The 24,192-nt window shown below is 41.2% G+C and overlaps 1 protein-coding gene across 1 annotated transcript in view; it reads right to left on the bottom strand.

Moving 5' to 3' along the window:
* The window catches only part of Ppargc1a (PPARG coactivator 1 alpha), a 708,292-nt gene that overhangs the window by 474,756 nt on the left and 209,344 nt on the right, over positions 1-24,192 (bottom strand). Inside the window, exon 2 of the mRNA XM_008837326.3 lies at positions 13,546-13,610. Coding sequence (XP_008835548.1) covers positions 13,546-13,563 — 18 coding nt within the window. The 5' untranslated portion in view covers positions 13,564-13,610. The remainder of the gene's footprint in view (positions 1-13,545; positions 13,611-24,192) is intronic.

Below are 24,192 nucleotides of genomic sequence, written 5' to 3' on the forward strand. Positions count from 1 at the left end.
GAGAGAGAAAGAAAAGAAAGGAAAGGAAGAAAGAAAGAAAAAGAAAGAAAGAAAGAAAGGAAGGAAGAAAGGAAGGAAGGAAAGAAAGCAAACAGCCAGATGGTCCACTCTTCTTCACACACACGTGTATACATGTACACAATGTATAGACACACACAAAACACACACAGACATGCATAACACACGCAACTCCTATTTTTTCTCTATTTTAATAACTTCATGTATAATTATATGCCCATCAGCTGGCAAAGATTCTTCTAAAGAATGAGGAGGGAAAAGGAAGGAAGGGATGGGGAAGGAAGGTGAGAGATAGAGAAGGAAAAAGGCAGAAAGGAAAATGATCAGTGAGAAGGAGAAAACCAAGATTAGAAACTGGCAATCCACAGCCTTCAACGGCGGAGTCGCATTACATGGAAACCAGCACGCTGACAGCACAAGGGGCCGCTTTGTGTCTTCCTGAATAAGGCTATGTGCTGGGTAAATGCCTTTCCCCATTTAGAAACAGGTAGTTAATGGGAATTGAAGTGATCAAATGCTGTGTACCCCAAGGTTACTTACATCACGGGCCTGGGTGGCCCGAAGCTCATAAATAAAGCATCGAAGTGTCTTATTTTAGACCTGGTCAGATAAGCAAGGACTTGAATCATGTGAACGCAGCCCACACTGTGATATGACACTGAGCCTGGTAATTCCAGGAGCCCTTGGAATGTGACATTTCAAGCGCAGTACACCGAGTTCATGCCCTGTGGAAGCTCCAAGACCCACCAGGCCTTAACATCCCATCATCTCTTCGATTCAGCAGCCATGAGAGAAGTCTGTCACTGAGCCGGACTTTAAATTATGCCAAGCGCATTCCCTGCTATGCAGAAGTTAATTTGAGGCACATTTGCAACTTATAACTCTGATTTACTCATTTGCTAGTACGAGGGCCACACACAGCTTGACAGCCTGCCAGCTTGCATAGCCCATTCCCTCTGAAAAGATTTGGCCCAACTCACGACCCAACTTGGCAGCTAAAAAAAAACAGCTGCCGGACACTGGAGGAATGTGGAATTGAACATAAGGAAGGAAAAGCTCTCTTCTTTGCCTCAAATTTTTGCATATAATTGTGTAATCACATCCCTATTCAGACACTTTGACATAAATTGTGCTTAATTAAATTGTTGCTAATTTGTTGTTTTATTATTACTTCATGACTTGTTTGCTAATATGCACCCACAAACCATGTGCACACACATATACACACATGCTCAGTCACAAAAGTGTTGTTGTTTTGAAGGTAATGAAAATGCTGGCAATGAATAATTTCTCTATTTGACAGAACAACTAAAGGTTTCAAAAAGCTCTTGCTCCTATGGCATACAAATAGCTGGATGAGTAACTTTAATGTGATAATTTGCTGGTGTTATTGGGGGTTTTCCCCACAGCCTTCCTGTAATCTGATATCAATCAAATAATATATTCTTCAAATGAAATAAATTTTCTGCTTGATGAAAAAGCAACTATTCACATAGTAGATGTGGTTCCCTGTGATTTGGATCATACTGTTTCTCATTCAGACCATGGGAACTAAAGGGAATATCATCAGTGAAATTTTGTAAACTTAAAGATGGGATACGACAACCTGAATTTCCCATGAGATTGTGGTACAAGCTGGTCACTGGCTAAAAGCCACCCAAGGAGCCATTTTTCAGGAAACAGAGGCCCCGCACCTCTTGCCTGCTCCGAGGGAGACTGTGTGGACAATTCTTTTGTTTTTGGCACTGTTTCTCAAAGTGGAGCCCATAGAATGCCTGCTTGTTAAAAATATGGATCCTAACTGCACTAGTCACAACAGCTAAGAAATGGAAACAGCCCAGATGTCCAGCAATGGATGATCTGATAAAGAACACGTGATACGTATACAAAATTAAATTTTGTTCGACCACAAACAAAATCATGTCTTGGGTGGGGACGGGGGCACGGGGCATGGATGCAACTAGAGAAAATTATGTTAAGCAAAATAAGCCAGATACATAAAGATAATATTACATGTTTTATCACATATGTAGAATCTAGATTGTGTGTGTGTGTGTGTGTGTGTGATGAAAGAAGAAAGGAACTGTAAGAAAGGAGGAAGAGGTTTTAATGGGGGGATTAGTGGAATACATTCAATATGAAAGCAAAAAGGACTAAAGGAGGGAATGACCCAGCATGATGGGTTCAAGGCAGACAAGGAGAGGGTAGCAAGGAAGTTGGATGAGTAAGAACAAAGTGTACCGACGTATATATGAAACCCATTCATTTTTATGCTAACTTTAGAGACCAATTTAAAAAAAAAAACAAAGATCCTCATAGGCTTGCTGAACTGCTTACTGGAAAAGTACCAGGCGCTTATTAGAAACGAAGCTCTCTAGATGCTGCTCCAACCAAATTAGTCTGGATCTCCGGGGAACTTGCACTTCCAGCAACATTTTCAGGTGAAATTGGGTTTCTTTTGCTTCTGTCTTATTGATGATATTGGAGATCACACCCAGGGCCTCACACATTCTAGGCAAGCACTTTGCCACTGAGCTGTGTCCTCAGTCCTCTTCTTTGAGCCTTGGAGAATATGGATTTAGAGTTCTTGTTTATTTTCCTGTTGCTATAATTGTATATCACAGGCTTGATCATTTATAAAAGAAAAAAAAACTCTTCCTTATGGTTCTGGAAGCAGGAAAGGAAGTTCAAGGCTGAGGGACTGTGTCTGGTGAGAACTTCCTTGCTGGTGGGGACTGTTTATAGATTCCCAGAGTGGCACAGAGCTTGGTAGTGAAACAGAGCAAGCAATCCAGAGAGTTGCTTTTATACCAAAGTCACTGTTTTGGTAGTCTATTAATTCACAAATGGATTAATACACTCATGAAAGCAGAACCCTCATGATCCACCTTCCAAAGATTTCACTTCTTAAACACCATTAACAAATGACTTTGGAAATCAGGTTTCCAGCACATGAAGTCTGGGGCACACATCTCCACCATGGCAGAGGCAGAAGAGTGGAAGCAGGATCTTCCCCTCTCAAGATGAGGGATACAAGTAAGATTCTGAAAAAGATGTTCATAAGCTCACTGTGTCTGAAAACCAAAAATGAACTTAAAATTTTCTAGCTCAAAATAACTACTTAGCTAATTCTCTCTGTCCTCTTAAATAATAATAAATGAGTTACATCATTACATAACATATTTTAAAAAACCAGAAACATGAAAATGCATTAGAAGGAATAGAAGGAATTTTCAAACAAAATCACTTTTAAAAGTTTTTTTCTAGATAATCTTATAAAATTCCACTTACTTTCCGAGCATTCTCGTTTTGCTGTATTATCTGCTGAATTATTTGCTGATAATTATCCCTTTCATTTTCTCTTCCAGCTTATCACTATAATGGCAATAAAAGACTTTAACTTAAAATTCCTGAGGATGCTTAAAAGAGAAACAATAACTTAACTTATACCAAAGAGATCAGCTATCTACCTGGAATTACACTGGAACCCACATGGCACAGGTTGTCACCCAGAGCACTGTTGTGAAACTTATTCCAAGTAGTTGCCAAGCTCAGTTGAGTAAGTGAATACAGCACGTCGCTTTAGTATGTGAAAATTGCTCATTTATTGTGTTCAGGATTGTGGTCGTATGAATGGAGTTGAAGGGCTGGGTTGCTGTTATCACATTCTGCCAGCCCACAAATGGAGAGATAGTGATGTGAACAATTGGCATTCAACAACTCGTAAGAACTAAAATATAAGCTCTTCAGAGGGAAGATACATGTGCTCTGCTTCCATCTAACTCCCCCATTCTGTCCAACATTTATCTGGCTGTCCACACAGAGTTGTCCCCCTAAAGAAGATACTTGGGGCATGATAAGAACTCTTGCCTGGAGGCTGGCATTCGGTAGGAACAAAGAAAATCCTCAGCCAAAAATCAACAAATATCAAATAAAACACATTCTCTCCCAAACTCAAGGTCATCATCAAATTCCCACAAGGCCAAAACCCAAGGGCACCCTCTAATTCCCACAAGACCCATGGAAAAAGGAAAGATGGCTGCCCATCATACAAGGAAAGAAAGTACTGTGCCCAAGCATTTTGCAGATTTAGCTGTTTTCCCTCAGTAAACACAGAGAAGGAAAACTTCATGCTCTCCCCTAAGTACCATGGCATCTCTGTCCAGAACCCAGCTGTATCCAAGATTTACTGTGTGGCTGTGGGCAACTCATTGACTCACTGGGTCTTAATTTCTTCATCTGGAAAATGAAGATGCTACCTACATCACAGGCACAGCATCTCAAGGTTAATGCAGCAGGCTGATAGTGAAATACAACTGAGCAGGGGAATGTCTAATCTGAGAAGGAAGTCAGGCACAGCAGCATGCACTTCTGGGTGGGGGTGGAATATGCAGGATCAGAGCACTGAGCCCTAGGGGCAGCCACACTCAGGAGGAGCACAGTAAGCCATTCGCAATACACCACCTGGAGTCTTATTGTTATTCCCAAATAGAGTTGAAATGGCAAGCAAAAGGTTGAAGCCCTAATTTATTAAATGTTATTGATACAGATTACATATTGACAACAACAGGCTGCTTTTAGATTCACATCAATAAATCCATTTTGTAATACAGTCCAATCCCGACACTTCGCCCCCAGATTCATCCACCTAGATATTAGAAATCTATCCTGCTTTGCCTGTAGTCTGTCAAATGTCACCACGGAGTACAGAAGCCACCCTGCCAAGTCTATATCCTGAACTAAATCCCAATGGAAACTTCCCAGATATAAATAACCACTATGAACATACAGGGGAAAAAAAATAGCTATGAAGTCTCACTGTTACTTTCTTTTTACCTTTTAGCCCATGACAAGTTGAAAAAAAAAAAATCAGAGTGTTACTTACTCTCTAAAAACAATCTGAAACCAGAAAGTTTAACCAATTCAATTTTCTAGTTACTCTGACAACTATTTGTACCTGTGGAGGCCCATTTAGAGTACAGGCAGAGGCTTCCTTGGTGGACAGTCCCTACAGCTTCGATGCCTCTGCTCACCATGGACAGTGACATCTGATGACACGTTATGTCCTCTGTGGAGTGAACATTCCATCTCCTTGTGGACTGATGAATGAGATCCTGGGAGAGAAACTCCCCAAATGTTTGCAAGGCAGGTAAAAGTGGTGTAAAGAAAGCATAGAACTGAGCCTCAACATGGAGAACCCACCATTGACTTGTGCAGAGAGAAAACTGTGAGACTTGAAGTACATCTTGTCATCTCCCTGAGCCTCGTTTCCCCATCGTTAACGGGTGAAGAGGTCTTGTCCCATAGTAGGTACTCAATAAGGATTTGTTCGAACATAATTCAAAATGAGAAACACTGAATTATAGCTATCATGCATTGCCCAAAGGACTGTGGTTCATTATAGAATGCGTAGCCTCTGCCCACCAGAGCACCAAATAGTAGGAATAGAATGCTAAGAGATTAGGTTGCTCTTCCTCAAGCTTAGCCAGAGGAAATGGATGAAATTTGACAAAGAGACCCACTGTGTGTAGGTATGAGAACCCTGTATTGCAAGGACAGAGCACTGTAGATCTGGAGCCTGAGGAGCAGGCACCCCCACTCTGATTGGGGGGCTGTGGAGTTTCCCACCTTCCTTAACTGGGTTTGTGGCTGTTCCATGATGATTTCTTGCAATTTATGAACTAACACCTGTGCTCATTTGCACAGGGAATGAAAACCCACTTTAATATTAGCCTCAAACAGGTTGTTAAAAAGGAAAATCTGCTGCAAATATAAAAGCCTAAGCATAGATTGGTTTAGGATTATCTGGGCTTTGGAGTTTTCTGACCACGTCCAAAGGAGCGACTCGAGGTAGGCACAGGTGCAATCCTGGAGAACTCAAAGGTAAATTAAAATGCCACTGAAGATCTACTGAATTGCACTGGGCATTCATATTCTTGGGGCACAGTCCTTTGAAATCTGTCCTCGTGCACAGTGGAAGAGATGGAGAGTGAATAAAAATAGGAAAGATGGAGGAGAAGGAGGAAAAGGAGGAGGAGACATTAAAAATATCTGAAGTCAAAGGAGTGTGATGGCTCAAGCCTTTAATTCCAGCATGTGGGACACAGAAGCAGGTGGATCTCTGTGAGACTGAGGCCAGGCTGGTCTACATATTGGGTTCCAGGTTAGCTGTGACTACAGCAAGACCCTGTTTTGAAAAGAAAAAAAAAAAAAATCCAACGTCTCCCAGGTCTAAGCCTGACTATAGGGGGATTTGTGGAACACAAGGAATGGAAAAGAACTTTTTCTCAAGCTGCCTTTCCTTCCCTGAGCTTCCAGCCAGGGTGAACCTATTTCCTCTGCCTCCAAATGTAAAGGATTTATTAGTGTTGTGCACAACAGTGAGTTGGAGGACACAACATACCCCTGGTATCCCCAGTCTATCCTTGCCACTATCTTTCACCGCTCCAGAATTTCCCAGGCAATTCATATGGGGACCACCCACAGGAATTCTATCAAATCTGATGCCATGCCTCCATTCCTCATCACCTATGTCATTAAATCAAGTTACTTTGTAAAACTTTACCGTTGTTCTACAAAACAATCTGTAGAACCATGGTTTTTCCTGTGCTGTAATCTTTGTGCACATAGCATGATTATTATTAAAACAGCAAAGCAAAGCAATTAGAAATACAGATGTGGCACATGTTCAGATTAATAACTCCACCTCTACAAGCTGTGTAGTCTTGGGCAACTAAATTCTCTGTGCCTCAGTTTCAGTATCTGTTAAATAAATAACACATGCTTCATAGAGTCACCATTTATATTCAATTAACTAATATTTATTTGTGAGCCACTTAGGACTTCCTATATGGACAGTTTTGGACACACTAAACTAGGCACAAAACCATCTGCCACCCTTACCTCGGGGTTTGCTTACACTGTGATTCCCCTTTGATATATCTATTGCATTCTTTCTGCCCCAACCAAAACCAAAATCAAAACCAACACCCCTATCCTTTTGAAGTCCTACATGTTTTAAACTATCTTAACCATAAAAACAATTGTCATTATATACTAAACATCTATTAATTTAAAGGTGCTGAGTTCAGTACTCACCACATATCACTAAATTGCGTGTTCATTCTGTCCCTATGAAGAAAACCCAGGCTTAAAGAGCAGTTCCCACTACATGCAATCAAGAGAATCAGGATTCAAACCCAGGTGGGTGACTCCAGAGCCTGTATCTCATGGGCATCACCATGAACTTCGCTCTGCTGAGAGCTCATTACAGAGCCCACCTGCATACAGCACTCTGTTCTTACTCATTCTGCATACCCTTCTACTGGACTCGGTAACTCTACACTATAATATAACTCTGTAGGTGCTTCTCTGACCCTCCAACTCCCCACCCCACCTCCGTTATTCAAAATAACTTTTCCCATTTTAAGAATTTTGGAAGCAAACCATTCTAAAATGTTCCCTAAATTTGAAAAAGGATTATAGCATCCTAGATTGAACTTAACATTTTCTCTACAACTCTGGTCATCTTTATCAGCACCAAAGATTGTCATGTTCTGTGATGTAAACATGGCCACAGGGCAAGCTTTCTCTAAGTGGTGCAGGGTAACTGTTCAAATCTTAGACTCCCAAGTCCCTCCCCAGATCTATTGAATTGGAATTTCTGGGTTAAGGGCCAGGAATCACTCCACTTTAAGAACCACTGCCTAGGGGGATGTACAGGCTTTTGACCCTGCTTAACACTCCCAGATACAATGGGGCTCTAGTTCTTAGGTTTTGCCAACCCCTCCCACCCTTTAACTTGACAGCTCTCCCATCTCACTGGCAAAATAAAGCAAATCATCTCAGAGTTATTTGATGAACATGAGTGGCCTGGGTTTCTAATACTAGTCTCCTCCCTCAGTCTCTGGCTCCCATCACCAACACCTGGTATTTCTCATATCCTTCCCCATGTCCCTAGACATCCACAGAGAGCAGGAAATAACTTTCTGATGCATCTTGTCATACTTTATGACAGATATCATCATTTTAACAAATGTTCAAAATTTTCAGAAAAGGGAGATTTTTTTATGTAAGTTAGTAGGCATAGACCAAAATCCAGTGTATAACCTTTTCTATTTGAGATCATATCCCCAATTTATAACATAGCCTCTAGATTATGTTTGAAAAGTCACTCCTTACAGTGAATATCCCTATCATGGAAAGTGATGCTCTAGTTGTGTTAATAATTAGACTAACATCTACTCTTGAAAGACTCTCAGAAACTACGGTCAAGGGAATTTACCTTTTCAAAATAAAAATATCTTCTGCAGAAGAGAATGCCACAGCCCCCAGAAAGATCTTCTAACCTTTAAACTTTTAGTTTTCTTACATTAGCCATATTGTGAGTGTGTTAGTATGTTATCATCTGAAAATAAGGCTCCAGGAACAGGATTTAAACTTTTTTTTTTAAGGTGTAAGGAAAGTTCTTCCAATGCTCTTCTTGACTTTCTTTACAAAATTTACAAGATTGAGATTCAGAATTTAGAAGGTAAATTTAACATTATGTTCAGGGTCAGGAGATGGAAGTATTATCTGGAAGATGAACTGTGATGGGAAAATGTAAAATGCTGGGAATTAGAACAAAGCTCAAAGTCATGTGCATTAGGAAGAGACACAGTATGGAGAAAATTGGTAGATACAGGTAGAAAAGATAGATAATGTCCCTTGGACTATTCCTTCAACTCTTCTGTGGATTTTAAATTCTTCAAAATAAGACTTAAGGGTGAGTTCATATGCATATACAAATAAAGCACATTTGTACATGAACTCATGTGAAATCAACACATTCAGCAGCTGTGGATGCTGGGGGAGAGAAGCAAGGCACTGAAGACAGAAATGTTCAAGAAGCACTTGTATGATCCTTAGGGCAAAAGCCTTTCTTGGATCTGACCCATTACAGACCTCCTTTGCCAAGGGTTCACCCTAGCATTCCACAACAGAGCATGCATCTATATTTGCATCAACTAACCCAGCAAGCATTTCCGACACCTAGAAGAAAGCAGCTTAAATCCCATTTTACCTGTGCCTCTCTCACTCACTTTCTGAGTCTACTGTATGCTGAGGTACCCTGTGGTAGGAACCAATTCTGTCCTACTAAACTGCTTTGAATTCCAAACACAATAGTAGTAAACCAAACTGCTTATTTATGAGGTACAAGAGACACCCATGACAGGACAGTTCCTGACACCTAAAATATCCTTGCTATCCAGTAGGCATCATTTTGATATATTATTTTTGCCATCATCGCCATGATCATCATTGGCTTCATCATGAATTTACATGTCTATTTTCCCAATTCAGCTGAACTATTGCAAGTCAGGGATTGATATTATTCATCTTTGTTTCTTTGACATCCAGAATAGTGGTCCATGAAGGATTCAATAAATATTTCTTGGATGGGTAAAACTGTAAGCCTACTTACTTGTTCTTTACTCAAAGATTTGCTACACTTCACATGAATATGAAGACTCTCCCTGGATTGTCTAATTATACCAGCCACCATTTACCGGAGGCTTACGTTCACCCAGTGCTTCTTAAGCACCTTCCATAAAGCAGCTCAATTAGATCTTGCACCTACTTCAAGATGTTGGTACTGCACTTCTCCTTTTATAGGTAAGCAAAGAGCAAAGACTCAATGCTTTTTCCACTATCATAACCAAAAAGTCATACCAGGTTTGACTCCCAACAGGCTCCACTAAGCTACAACTATACAGAGGGGAGGGCAGGTGGAATGGCATGCACCTTCGGGTCAGTTTTCACCCATGCTATGTGGAAGGATGTCAATAGCACCAAGGGTGCTCTCAGAAAAATAGCCCTCAATTCCCATTGCCAAGGCAAGCAGGTCAGGCTTTGGAGACATCCTGCTCGAATACAACCAGTTAAAATGAACCTGCAAGGGAAGTGTCTCGTAACTGGGAGAGGAGCTGCAGGACGCTGCAGAGGATGTGATGGGAAAGAACAATCTGAAAATACTGTGGGTGCTTTTCAGCATCAGCAAGTTGCATGTTGTGATGGGAAAACAAAGTTTCCAATTATTGAAATTCCATAGTGTATTTAATTATGCAATTATCTTATTGTATTAACAAGAGCAAGAGCACAGCAGCAGTTGCTGAGACTTTTGCAATTTGGAAGCACAGAATTTATTCTTTCCCCAGCTGATTACTTCTCAGGAGCCCATCCATTTTTCTGGGATTATGGAAATGATCCTATTTTTGAACTACTTCATTCAGAAATCCAAAGCAAGCAAGACCCCTATGCTTGCCACTCCAAATTTTAACCCTGGTACAGACTAAGCAGATTTCAGGGGAGAAATTTCTACTAATTCACATCATTTTTATTTCCATTAACCACTCTGGACCCTTTTCTCTTTTGTAATTCCAATACATACAGTGTAAATATAAATTTAGAAAGCAGTTGTGCTAATTGCATGTTTTCAGAGCTGTGAGGATACATGCATTTCTGTTCATTTGTTTCATATGGATTTATCTCAAAGCGTTCATGGATCAGACTGTGAAGCCCAGAGCACTCCATCGAAGCATCAAAAAAGGTGTTCTGTGATGCTGCTGTGCATTCCTATTTGCCTCTGTTACTTTGGAAAATATGAAATGTAATCATGCAAAATTAAACATTCTGTATATTTTTCTATTCATTCTCCAACACTCTCCCTATACTCCAAAACAGGCTATTGCACTTTTAGGGGGGCAAAAAGTGAATTAAATTTCTTGTTTCTGAAGGCATTACAAGTAATAGGTCCTTTCATGTAGAGCTTTTCAGCTAAGAACCACCAGGCTCTTTACACATAAAACATAATTAACCCATACAGTCTGCTACATCCCTACACACCAGGTACCCGCCTTGCTGATGGACAAGCTGTTCTTGCATTTTCTCAGCCTGAATGTGGTCCAGGCATTTAGACATGATGTTTCATTTGCTTGTAAGTGACTAAGAGGCACAATCACACAGAGAAAAGCCCAGTCCTCGTCCCCAACCCATAACAGTAAAGAACACGGACCCACCTGCCTGATGTTTGAAATCAGCCACAAAATGATGAAACAAGTCACAGGGCTTCCCTGTGTTTCCATTTGGGAAGGGTAAGACTGGAATCCTAACAGTTCCTATGCCACAGGATAAGTGGGGTGTAATGAGTTAATGCATGTAAATCATTTAAAACCCGGCTTTTTCTTTTAGCATCCAGCCTTAATAACATTACCATGTCTCTGAACTACAATGCCTGATGATACTTCTCAAAGCCATGGAACAATTACCTCATTGGAGTTTCATCATCTTTCCATGAAGCTGTGCAAGTAGATGTTATTACTCCCATTCTACAGATTCAGATGACAGGGCCACCAGCAGTCAGAACATGAACCCCTGGAACCTAGGTTAGCATGTTTCCATTACTCCTCTTTCTATCCAGAAAAGCAGGCTGGGTGGTTCAGACAGGTCCCTGCTTATTTGGGGGTCGGGGGGGGTGCTGAAGCGGTCTTGTTTCAAATGAGACATGAGAAGCATTCTGCTGCCAAGGCTCTTCTTGCATAGCAAAAAAGATCCAGATCGGCAGGAGACACGACAACAAGATGCTGTAATCATGATTTCTGCTAACTATGAAATGAAAGTTAATTTCATGCCTTGTATCCACAGACAAAAAGGTTCAGAGCTGTTTAAATTCTCTTCAGCCCAATGACAGTTAGTAAACAGGAGGCTTCGTGTTCTAATGCTTGAAATCACCCTTCGTATCTCAATATATTATTTATGCACTCAGCTTAAAATAAACAACAACTCCAAGGTAAGTGAGTGGTCTCATTTAGTATGAACTTTTTTTTCACTCTGACAGTTACTTTAAAACATTGGTAAACAACCTTAATTCACTTCTAATGAATTAGCAGTCTACTGCTGTGTCTACAGGACGCAAGCAGATTGTATTATTAACCAAAACAACTTTCTCCCTGTCAGTCATCTGCCTCACGGAGGGATATGGGCTTTGCCGTCTTGGTACTCAAAGCAATCCAAGGGCCACGTGATCCCAGGCAATATCTTCTGAGCTTGATGTCTTCTACCTTTGATTAGATCTCTTGGCTCTGAGGTGCAGAGTAGGGCCTGGAGAAGATAGATTCTCAGTGCAGCTTGTTAAGAAACATATTGACAGTTGAGAACCTTTCCAAAGGGGCAGGCTTCAGGGATCATGATAATGTTGGAGGGAACTGAACCCAAAAGACTACACCTGAGAGGTGCCACCATAAATATTTGAAAAGATTTCACTTTTAAAGAGGAAAACTTGTTCTTTGTAAGGATGAATAGTGAAATTGGGATTTGACGGTGGAAATACCTAGAGAATGGACTTGTCATCAACTCCAAAACATTAGTGTTGGCAACATTTCTGCCCTTCTGGAGGCACTCAAACATCAGTAGGACAGAACCCTTAGAATTGGCTGACAGATGTGGCTCATACAGCCTCGTGAGTGAATCCCAGGAACTCACTAAAATGGGCTCCAATAAGTTTGTTTTTTTTTTTTTAATTCCTCTGGGCTTGGGGTTTTTAAACAGGGCCATCTACCATTTTAAAAGAAAAAAAAAAATGATGCCAGGAATGGTATCTGCCTGAACCTTTTAATCCCAGCCCTTGGGAAGCAGAGGCAGGCAGATCCCTGTGATATTGAGGCCAGCCTTGTCCACATAGTGACTTCCAGGCAGGCTGGGACTAGAGAGGCCCTGTCAAAAATAATAATAAATAAATAAATAAATAAATAAATAAATAAATAAATAATGAACCAATAACAACGAAAAAAAAACATATAGCCAGACAGTCCAGAGTCAAATACACAACTCTAAAATGCTGGTTGATCCAGGAAAATTAAAAGATGGGGAAACTCAAGTGCAGCAGTTGCTGGAGGACGATTCTACTTCTGCCCCTCTCTATGTCGCCATCTTGTGGACAGGCGACAACTACAAGTCACCCAGACTCCAGGGGTGCAAGAGGGGTGCTCTGCACCCAGCTCACCATTCTGTTTGGCCTCCTCTCCTCTCTCCATGTCTGGAAGCACAATACTTAGCAAACCATCTAACTGACAGTCATCAAGGCATAATTCACCCTCATGGAAATCAGCCCTTCTTATAATATATAAACTGACAACTCAAAACATAGGTGAAATGCAATTGAAAAGGAAGAGAGAGAAGTGAGGAAAGAGAAGAAACACCTTGCATTTACACAGAGCAGTTATAGCAACTTTTTTACACAATATACAATTTTACACAATAATCAACATTATATGAATTTACTTTTTGTAGAGAAAGTTGGTTTTTCTATATCCAACATATTAACAGAACAGTTGGAAGTTCAGAAACATTAAATTCCTCAAAGACAGTCAGATTATCAATATCTGGGTACATAGCCTAGTGCTACCAAATCCTGATATGGCAAAAGCAGACATCTGATATTTATACTTCAGAGCAATAGAAAATAATGTGAAAATAATGTGTTATACTTACAAAGTACCCTTCATCCATGGGGCTCCAATTTTACCAATATTAGTTCACTGATTTTCGCAAAAAACCTGAAAGGTAGAGGGCAAGTTTGTGTTACCCCCACTTTGCAGATGGGGATTTTGAAATACAAGGAGAAATAGATATACCAGGTCTATTATGGTAAGGGGGAAATAGACATTACAGGTCTATTATGGTAAGGGAGAATAGACATTACAGGTCTATTATGGTAAGGGGGAAATAGACATTACAGGTCTCTTATGGTAAGGGGGGGAATAGACATTACAGGTCTATTATGGTAAGGGGGGAATAGACATTACAGGTCTATTATGGTAAGGGGGGAATAGACATTACAGGTCTCTTATGGGAAGGATTTCAGGAAGGCAGATGGATAAGAATTGCTGCTTTGGTCTTCCCCATCACAATGCATCATGATCACCCATCCTCCCCTTGAAGACAGATACTTCCCATGCAATTCTCACCACAATCTCAACTTACACACAGTAACCTGAGCTCAAAGGGTGATGAGGGAAGTCCCATGTTCTTATGAACCCAGATACCGACATCCCTTTAATACCAATGAAAGGGTTGGAAAAATTTCTCACATTCCATTTAAAACATGGAGGGAAAATTAGATAGGCAAAATGCAACCATCCAACTAAAATTTGGCCTGAAAAATAATGTTACTACTGTTCAGTTTGCTACACACTTACGTTCACATTTCAGCATATGGACTTGTCTTTAAAATATATTCCAAGGAAGTCAGAATGCTTCCAATGCAATCTCACAACCACATTTTTAGAAGGGTGTATTTTTAACAGATCTTTCTAGGACATCCCATCCTTTCTCTCACTCTCAGACCATTATTCATGCATTGAAAAAATAATTGATATTAATTGGGTTCTTACTATATGCAAGTTTATCACTGCATGTGGGTTCTTGGAGGATTTGAGCTCAGATAGCAAAGATCCCACCATCTAGAAATTTTAACGCTGTGGTTCGGTGATTTTATTAACTATTAAGCCACCATGATCAGGAACTGTCCAGAAAGATTTCAGTTTCTAGACACTCCTGGGCAACTGTGGACGCTTGTCTCAGAAAGACAATGTCCTTCAGGGAATATTCTACAGAAAGAAAGATAAGTTTGAATTCTACAGATGGTCTATACCATGTGGGATTTCAGAAATGCTAAAAGACAGGTCTCCTAAAAAGTATGCGCCTCAGAACCTTTCCAGCACTCATGGGTCAGGTCGCAGTTCCCATTCTCTTCTCCTTGATCATCTCTGCCAACTCTTTTCTCTTCCTCGTGTATCCAAGTACTTTCCCAGACTCCCCTCTTCCTGCTGTTCCTCTCCTTTAAAGAAAGCCTGATCCAGCACCACTCTGGGTAACCCCCCTCTTTCATAGGCTCACTGCCCCAAGTCCCATTCCCTGAACCTCCTCTGACAACCTCGAAAGCAGCTGCAACCCATCACACACACTCTGCCCCCTCCCTGTTCTCCCACTTTCTTCCTAAGACTTCCCATGCCCTAGTGTTAGATGGTCCATCTCTTTATTTTTCTATGCCCCCCACTAGAATAAAAGCTCCCATCAAGCAGGAATTTTTGCTTCCATTAAATTCTAAGATCAAAACAAACAGTATATAGAGTTAATCAACAGAACACAGATAATACTGTTCTCCTTCTTTCTCATCAACCTCCTCTCTCACTGGAACACTGTTGTAATTACCCATGAATGAATTTCAATACTGGATAATAGATCTTTCCACCCCGAAAAAGAAAAAAAATTCCACCAATACTCAGTAAAATGGTTCGGAATGTGTAGCAAACATCCTGTCTTCACCATTTTCTCTTTTCTTGATCGGAGGTAGGTGCCCTCTTGCCTGGCCAGCTCTGCATGACCCTCTCAGAAGGCCTCACCCCTTCTTCTCCCTGGCCCTTTATTTCCCCATATGTGAAATAAGGATGCTTAAGATGCAGATTTCCAAGACTCCTGCTAGTTCAGAAGCCATGGAGATCAATGCAAGGGTGATAGGCCAAATCATATCCATATTTTTACATCTTCTGATTTAACAGCACTTACTAAGCAAAAATTTGTCTCAAAGGTCTCAAGGTCACCATTTCATACCAAACAAAGAAGGAATCCTTGGGGAAAACAATTTGATCATCTGCGCTTAAGCATAAGCATCCCAGCTTTGAACAAACACCCCAGGTATATACAAGGCTGCGCTCTACCCTCCACTGTCACACCACCACCATGTGACAGGCATGGGAAGAAAGCTGTCACCTCTGCTGCCTACAGCGTCTTCAGTCACAGACACTTCACTCAGGTCTCTAAACAGATTTCTTGTTTACTTCCACATTAATAAAACTCACACCTTTGCCAGTCAGAATTTTTTCCCCAAGCATCTGAATATCCAAAGAGATTTAGAAGCAATTAACATTCACGAGTAACAGAGTAATCAACATGGGAATCACTAATGGGACTGGACAGAATCCAAAAGCTGATATTAGGATAATAGCACATCTCTGACATGGGTTACGGTACTAATTCTGCAGGGCACAGTCTTGGTCTGTTTTCAATGGTTTTGTGGCTGCTGTCAGAGTCACATATGCTGCTCTATATATGGTTCCTCACCCCTACAACATAGCTTTTCATTTTTTAACTGCCATTGAAAAGAAGGTATTTTCACATCGTTATAACACAACCTCTAGCATTAATGTATACATTGAATTCAAGTTTATTTTTAAATTGCCTACCTGACAAAAATGTTAAAATGTCATTTTTCTCCACCTTGGGCCTCTAGACTATCTTCACCTGCTAGCTTTTGTAGCTAGAGGCCACAGAAATAATAGCTATGGATTTCCAGCTTGCTGCTCCCCCCGGTAACTTTTTCCCACTTAACGTGTGTGCGCCAAGGGTTCATGCATCCCTGGAACACAGAAAGACGAGACGTTCCCGTTCCGAGGCACTCTGTGTTCGTCTCCTTGTCAGTTCTCCCGGCCTGTTTCCATAAGCACTACTCTAGCGCTCAATCTTAAATAGACATCTATAACATCCTACCTCACACCCCCAAGGCTTAGGAAACACTACGGAAGAGGGAGCAGAAAGTTGTGAGCGCTGGAGGTAGAGGAGGATTGCTGCCGATCAGCGTCTTCCAGACGTGACAGGACTGTTGTACTCCTGAACTTACAGCAGCTGTTCTTCTCCGCGTAAGACTTCACAAGATCAAACCAGTCAACATTCCAGCATGGTTGGGAACGGGCATACAAGACCCCACCCCCTAACTGAAGCCCCAACACCTTAACTGAGGAACGATTGGCAGGTGATAGTTACTCAGGGAGAGAAGGGTTTTTCTTCAGGCGTGGAACTGCTCGTAGATTTGTGTTCTAGTTCCATTTCTGTTGTGCTAAAAACACTCTAACCAGAAGCAGCTTAGGGGGAGAAAAGATTTATTTCAATTACATTTCTAGATCATAGTCCATCATTGAAGGGTGTCAAGGCAGGAACTCAGGCAAGATCTTGAAGAAACCATGGAGGAACACTGCTTGCAGACCCATACTTAGCTAGCTTTCTTATATGGCCCAGGGCCACCTGTCAAAGGAATAGTGCTGCCCGTTTGGGCATGGTCTTCCTACATCCATTGATAAGGCAATTCCCCACAGACATGCCCACAGGTCAGTCTTATCTAAGCACTCACTCACCTGAGATTCTCTCTGCAGGTGGCTCTAGACCATGTCAAGTTGACAGCTAATGCCAACTAGGACAGCTACCCAGGCTCTAGTAGGTAGTCTCACACCCATGCATGGGGGTAGCACTAATTGAACTAATTGTCAAAATTTTTTAATGACATGAAGTTGGAAGGAGGATGTATTGTGGGGCAAGGTGTCCAGGAGGAGTTGGAGAGAGAGGAGCAGTGGTGGGGGGGGCGTTGAATATGGTCAAAATATATACATCCATAAAATTTTCAAAAAATAAATTTAAAATATCAATTTAGGAAAATAACAACATATTACACTCAAAACTGGAAATTAAATACATTAAAGCATTTAAATATTGGGGGTACAAATAATCACTCCCGAAGTCAGCAGACCACTCCTCACTCCCCAACTTTCTCACTATGCTGGGCAAGTTCCTACACAGGAAAGAATGTTTCGGTTGTGGCTTTCACACCTCCTTCTCTAGCCTGTATTACTCATTGCTACAGACCATCACTGACACCAATACCAGCAATCTGTCTTTGCCTCCTGTTGAACCAGGTTCCTGATCTCAGTCCTGCCATCTCTATCATACTCAGCCTAAAGGACAAGTGGCTCAGCCTTCAGGTCCTCTGCCTCACTTCACCCACACCTACCTCAGAGCCCTCAATGACTTCCTTCTACAGGGGTTTCCTACCATGTGAATAGAGAGCGTGGCCTATTCTGGTATTTCACTTTATATAATTCTGACCTAATATGATCTCTTCTATTCTGAGTGGACTCTGAAACTAAATGCTCTCCTAGTTTTTTTCAACTACTTTAACATTAGACAACAGCATGTAGTTGGATAAATACCTCTTCTTTTGATTATGTTTCTGTTTTTGTCTATTTCACTCATGCTTCCCTCCATTCTTTTCCCAGCCTGCTATTTCCAGCTATTAAAGGGGCCATCTTTCTTCACGATCCAGATTTTTTAATTTTAATAAAATAAAATTTTATTGAGTGCCTCCAAGATACTTGACGCTATGGCTATAATGAACAAAATAGATATAACTATTATAATTTTTAATATTTTATTTATCTTTTATGTGTATGAGTGTATTACCTGCATGTATGCAAGTGTGCACCCATGTCATGCAATGCCCATGGAGGTCAGAAAAGGGAGTCAGATTTCCCTAGAACTGAGTTATGGACAGTTGTTAGCTGCCATGTGGGTGCTGGGAATCAAACCTATGTCCTCTACCAGAGCAGCCAGTGCTCTTAACTACAGAGCCATTTCTCCAGCCTATTGGTTTTTTTAATGTCATAAATGAGTGTGGCATTTGTATCATTTCCACCCTTTCAATTCACCCCTCCACCTCTACCCATGTCCCCCACTCCCTCTCAATTCCTTGCCCTCTTCTTTGATTATTACTGTTGTACATACATGCATACATCTATAAATATACATGAATATCGTGCACTGAGTTAATTTAGTGGTACTATGTATATATGAATTTAGGGCTGACCACTCAGGATTAGATAACCTATTGGGAGTTCATCCATGGAGAAAACTGAGCCTTTTTCCCTCAGCATCAATTGATTGCCTATAACTTTTCATCTAGAGATGGGAACCCATGAAATTTCCCCCATCCACATTGGCATGTCAACTGGTGTTGTCATCATGTAGGTCTTGTAAGTCTACAATATTGTAGAGATTTCATGAGTGAAGATTCCCTATCATGTCTAGACTGCATTATCTTGCAGCAGGCATCATGTTCATCAGGTTGCAATCTTTCCACCCCCTCTTCTGTGATGTGTCCTGAGCCTTAGGTGCAGGGATTGCATTGTAGATGTATTAATTCAGGCTGGGGACCTCACAGTCACTTATTTTCTGCATTTTGACCAGTTGTAGATCTCTGTAATAGTCTCCATCTGTTTCAAAAAGAAGCTCCTTTGTTGAGAAGTGAGAGCTATACTTGTCTGTGACTATAAGGATGAGTATTTAGAATATAGTAAGAAATTACATTGGTTAAGGAAAATAGCAATACTAGGTTCTTCTCTAGGGTCTATGACCTCTTCAGCCATGTGTACTTAGCTACATTTACAGTACCATGCATGGAGTCCATCTTATTGAGTGAGCCTGAAGCCCAATTAGACAGCTGTTGACTACCTCCAAGACTAAAGTGTCACTATTGCCCCAAAAGAGATATTTCGCTGGGCCAGCCATTGATGATTGAGCTTTTGTATTTTTACCTCCAAATTCCTACCCTCAGTACACACCCGTTATGAAAGTGTACCTCTTCATATTTGCATACTCATATTTGTGGGTGGGTATGGGTGGGTGGGTGTGTTCATGCAGAGGCCAGAGGTCAACTTCAGGTGCCCTTCTTTAGTAATTGTCCATGTTTTTCTTTGAGACAGGGTTTCCCACTGGTCTGGAACTCTCCAGTAGGCTAGAAGGGCTGGACAATGAGCTCCAGGGATCCATTTGTCTCTGCCTCTTGAATTACAAGTGTGTACCACTATGCTTGGCTTTTTACCTGGGTTCTGGGGATCAAACTCAGGTTCTCATATTTGCAGAGCAAGCACTTTATCAACGGCTCACACATCACTTTTTACAGCTCCAATTTATCCTCTGATTACAACCAGCTCCTGATGCACATGACCTGCCACCACCAGGCTGTGTGTGTTGAAAATATGTTTTAATGATTTTATCCCATGGGATCCAGACCATCAACAGAGCCTTTCTTAGGGTTCCCTTGCTTTATCTCCTGGGGGAGCTCTTTAGTATTCTCAGTAGATGCCTTACTAGGGAGCTTCCCAGAGCCTCCCCACCTCCCACAGGTCAGGCACTGCCTCCCCTGCGCAGGCAGCAGCAGTGAGATTAACTGCTTAATCTCAATTTCTGGCTCTCTACTAATCCAATCAGGGCTGGCTGCTTCCGTCTCTGCCTGTGAGGAAGGAGAACCTCTTAGCAGAATGCCTTTCAGCTTTGCTGCCTTCCATGCGGGTCAGAGTTCTGTGCTCATTTCCGATGGTTCTGCAGAAGTAAAGGTGGCTGTGACTAAACAAACCATCTTTCTGCCCTAGGGTCTTCACATATGCTTGTGGAAAGTGAAATGCAGAGAACAGAGAAAGAGGGGAGGGGATGAACTCTGGAGACGATGGACGGCAGGGGCAAATATGGAACAAAAACTTCAAAGATTAAAGAACATTATTTTAACCTTTGCCCTTACCTATAGGCCCTTACCCACAGATGAAATCCACAGGCCCCTTACCAAGAATGGTATATGAAAAGTCCGCAGAAGACATTGACGATACTGAAATATCTTTCCATCTCAGATTAAGGAAGTTAGCAAGGTGTGGCTTTAGTGGATAGGCAAGATAGCTGGGATAGCTCTGGGAAGAGTCGAGGGAAAGAAGGTGTCAAAACACATTGGATAAAGTTCTCAAAGAATAAAAATAATTTTTGTAAACTTTGGATTTTTGCAGAAAAGATCTGTGCTGTGTAAGTAGCAAACTGAAGAAGAAAGCTGGATGGTGGGCCTCGCACACTGTCCCTGCACAGATCACCACTGCGTCTGTGCTGCAGCCAACCCCAAGCACACTTGCCCAGTGCCTTTCAGGATTTGCTGCACAGGAATAGCTAAGAACGAAGACTTTCTTTATTTACAGCCCTAAGTAGATTTTAACTACTCCTGAGAGAGAAGTAGATGAGTAAAGAAAGCAATCTGAGGAGCTTTTAGAAGGCTGAAGGAATAGTGAAAACTTGTTTTGGACTATTTATTCATTCACCAAATATTTACAGAGCATCTACTGTAGATTCACAGTGGTGAACAAATAGTCTGAAGGCCTTTTTCCCCAAGGAGTTCACATCCAGATATGGTAAGACACTCTGGAAGCAAATAAGCAAGTAGATCTATGTGCAAGATTGATAAATGCTCTGGAAAAGGAGCAGAGAAGGGGAGGAATTGCAGGAACATTTGCATATTTCATACAGGGTTTGTTTCCATTTCATGCCAAAAAATATTTGCCACTGAGCTCCTACTGAGTTTCAGACAGTGGAGTGGAATCAGCATACAGATAGATGATGATAGATAGATGATAGATGATGATAGATAGATAGATAGATAGATAGATAGATAGATAGATAGATAGATAGATGATAGATGATTGATAGATAGATGATAGATAGATAGATAGATAGATAGATAGATAGATAGATAGATAGATAGATAGATGCATACAATCAGCCTCTGCATTCACAGAGACCGCATCTGTAGACTGAACAAATTGCAGATCAGAAAACTAAAATGTTTCATCTGTGCTAAATATTCACAGACCCTTTTTACTTGTCATGATTCTCTAAGTGATACAGTGTAACCGCTATTTACATAGAATTTGCATTGTATTAGTAATCTAGAGATGACATAAAGTATCCAGGATGATGTTGTTCTGTGGAAATGCTATGTCATGTTATATAAATGTCTTAAGCATTCCTAGATTATGAAATTCATGGGAGGCCCTGGAACCATTGTCCTGCACTCCAGCAGCCCCTGCCCCTGAGTGATCCCACATAAGTTGTACACATCACCTCTGAGCTTCAGGATTCTTATCTGCAAAATCACACGCGTTCTGTGAGGGGGGGGTCACACACAGTGATGTAAGGAAAGGGCCAACACAGCACCTGATGCTGAGGAACTGATAGGCCAATCACTTACCTCATCTCATCCAAGAACAGAAAAGATAACAGAATGCAAAGGCCCCAAACAGAGCAGACCATGTACCCAGAACAGAGAGAACAGAACTGCCTTTACTTATTCACCTTCCTTGTTAGTTTTTAAAGCCATGTTGATCTTAGGAATCTTAGATGTCAGGTGATCTTCAAATCTTAAATGTTAACCCAGGCATGACGACAGCTCACAGCACTTAGGAGGTTGAGGCATGAATACTGCCCTGAGTTAGGACACCTGGGCTACACAGTGAGTCTCTTTCTCAGAATGCACGCTTCCTTCACTGCCAGCAAAAAGAAATCTTAGTTGTTACTTGAAACAAAGTCCTAGTAGATACCATAAGCTAGGGAATAGAAAGCCCAGTGCTAGGAATGGGTTACCTCTTTTGGAGTTGTTGGTCAATGGCGTCCCATAGACTCCCAAACATTACTAGATACTGACATTGCTCTTGGTTACCCTCCTGAAGTTAATGCTGAGGTCCTATTGCTCTTGAAGACACCACATACTTGAGTCACAGAACATGGAGAAGTCAAGTTGGTACTGACCTCAAAGCTTCATCCTTCCTCACTAGCTTTCATGGTGCTGGAAGGTGCTGTGTATGCCACCAGAGGAGAAAAGCAATCCTTAGCCTTCCACAGCTATGAACCCTGTGGCTACAGTAATGACCTCCCTGGCAAATATGCCCACTGATGGAATACTGAAATGAATGCTGTGAGAATAATCAAACAGTTTCTGATTGAACTTAAGACCCCCTTCACAAGATGGAACCCATACCTGATACTGTTATTGGGGCCAAGGACCTGTGGCTAGATAGGTTATAGACCCTAGGGAAGATCCTACTACTGTTATTCTGCTAAATGGACACAGTAGTAAGCTGACTACTACTGACTTATCATTATACCCATAGATTATTGCATCTCTCAGTCCTCATCAGAGCAGCTTTGTTTGCAGTAAATGATGATTAACACAGAGACCCACAACTTGTCAATACGAGTACAACAAGGCACTGTGCTCACCCCTTAAATAGAACACCCCCTCCCCTATAAGGCTCAAGGATCATCTTGGAAGAGGGTGCAGAAAGACTGCAAGAGCCAGAGGTGGCCAGTGACCACAAGCAAACAGTGGTTTCCGGAAACAACAAACAGTTGCATGTTATAAACTCACAGTGGTTGTGACAGCATGCACAAGACATGCACGATCTCAAGCCAGACAAAATCCCAGAATGGAGAGGAGAGGTGAGTGTGAAGTCCCACCACTGCCTCAGGAGCTGCTGGCAATTGATAACTTCTGAGAGATGGAGAAGTCAATTTTCTTTAAGGGAGTGAGCCTTGGCAGTTCAATCACACTCCAAGGTATGACCCACACCCAAGAGTATATGGGCATCACAAATTGGATTCGATGAGTATTCTTTTTAAAAAGGAAGACACAAAGTCAGGTAGGTAGGGAAGTAGAGTGGATCTGAGAGGAGATGAGGGCTGAATATGATCAAAAATACATTGTATAAAACTCTCAAAGAATTAATAAAACAATTAAATCTATAATTAAGTTCTAGAAACAATAAGAAATGAAGTACTGCTGTTCCCTTTGGATGTCACACACCTAAAGAAATGCCAACAATGGTATTAAGAATGACTCCCAAACTTATTTCAGCAAGAACATTTTGACATGGAAAAATCACATTTGATGGCTACACTACGGAACAGACTTTGAGAAATGTGTTTGCTTTTTAAAAAATGAATCAAAAAATAAGGAACATATACCCATTTGGTTCTGAAGTGCTCTGGTGACTTGCTTTGAAAATACACACTTGGACATGTTTCCTACAAACCACAAAAGCCTAGCAGCAGCATTTCCTACCCACTGGACCACGGCAACTTCTCCTCCTTTTCTTATAAAAGAAGCCAGGACCACAGTGTAATCGGGGGAAATGCCAACATCTAAACATTTCTTATTCCCCCAGACAGGTAATTCCCCTATTTTCTGCAACAAATGACCTCTTAAAATAGTTTTGTTAATTATTCTCTTGAAAGCCAAACCTTCTTCTGACTACATTTGGAAAACCTTCTGCTTGAAGTCACCCTAGGTTTGCTTTATTATCTGAATGGTTCGCAGTGAGCATGCATTATGTTCATAAGCAGAAAACCTAGGAAAGAAAAAAAAGGAAAAAAAACTCTATAGGGGTGTATTGAAGCACTGATGATTAACCTAAATATTTCCAGCTTCTATGTAAAGTTATATAT

The sequence above is a fragment of the Nannospalax galili genome, unplaced genomic scaffold, assembly GCF_000622305.1.
Source record: "Nannospalax galili isolate Female #2095 unplaced genomic scaffold, S.galili_v1.0 scaffold777, whole genome shotgun sequence".
Classification (NCBI taxonomy): Eukaryota; Metazoa; Chordata; class Mammalia; order Rodentia; family Spalacidae; genus Nannospalax; species Nannospalax galili.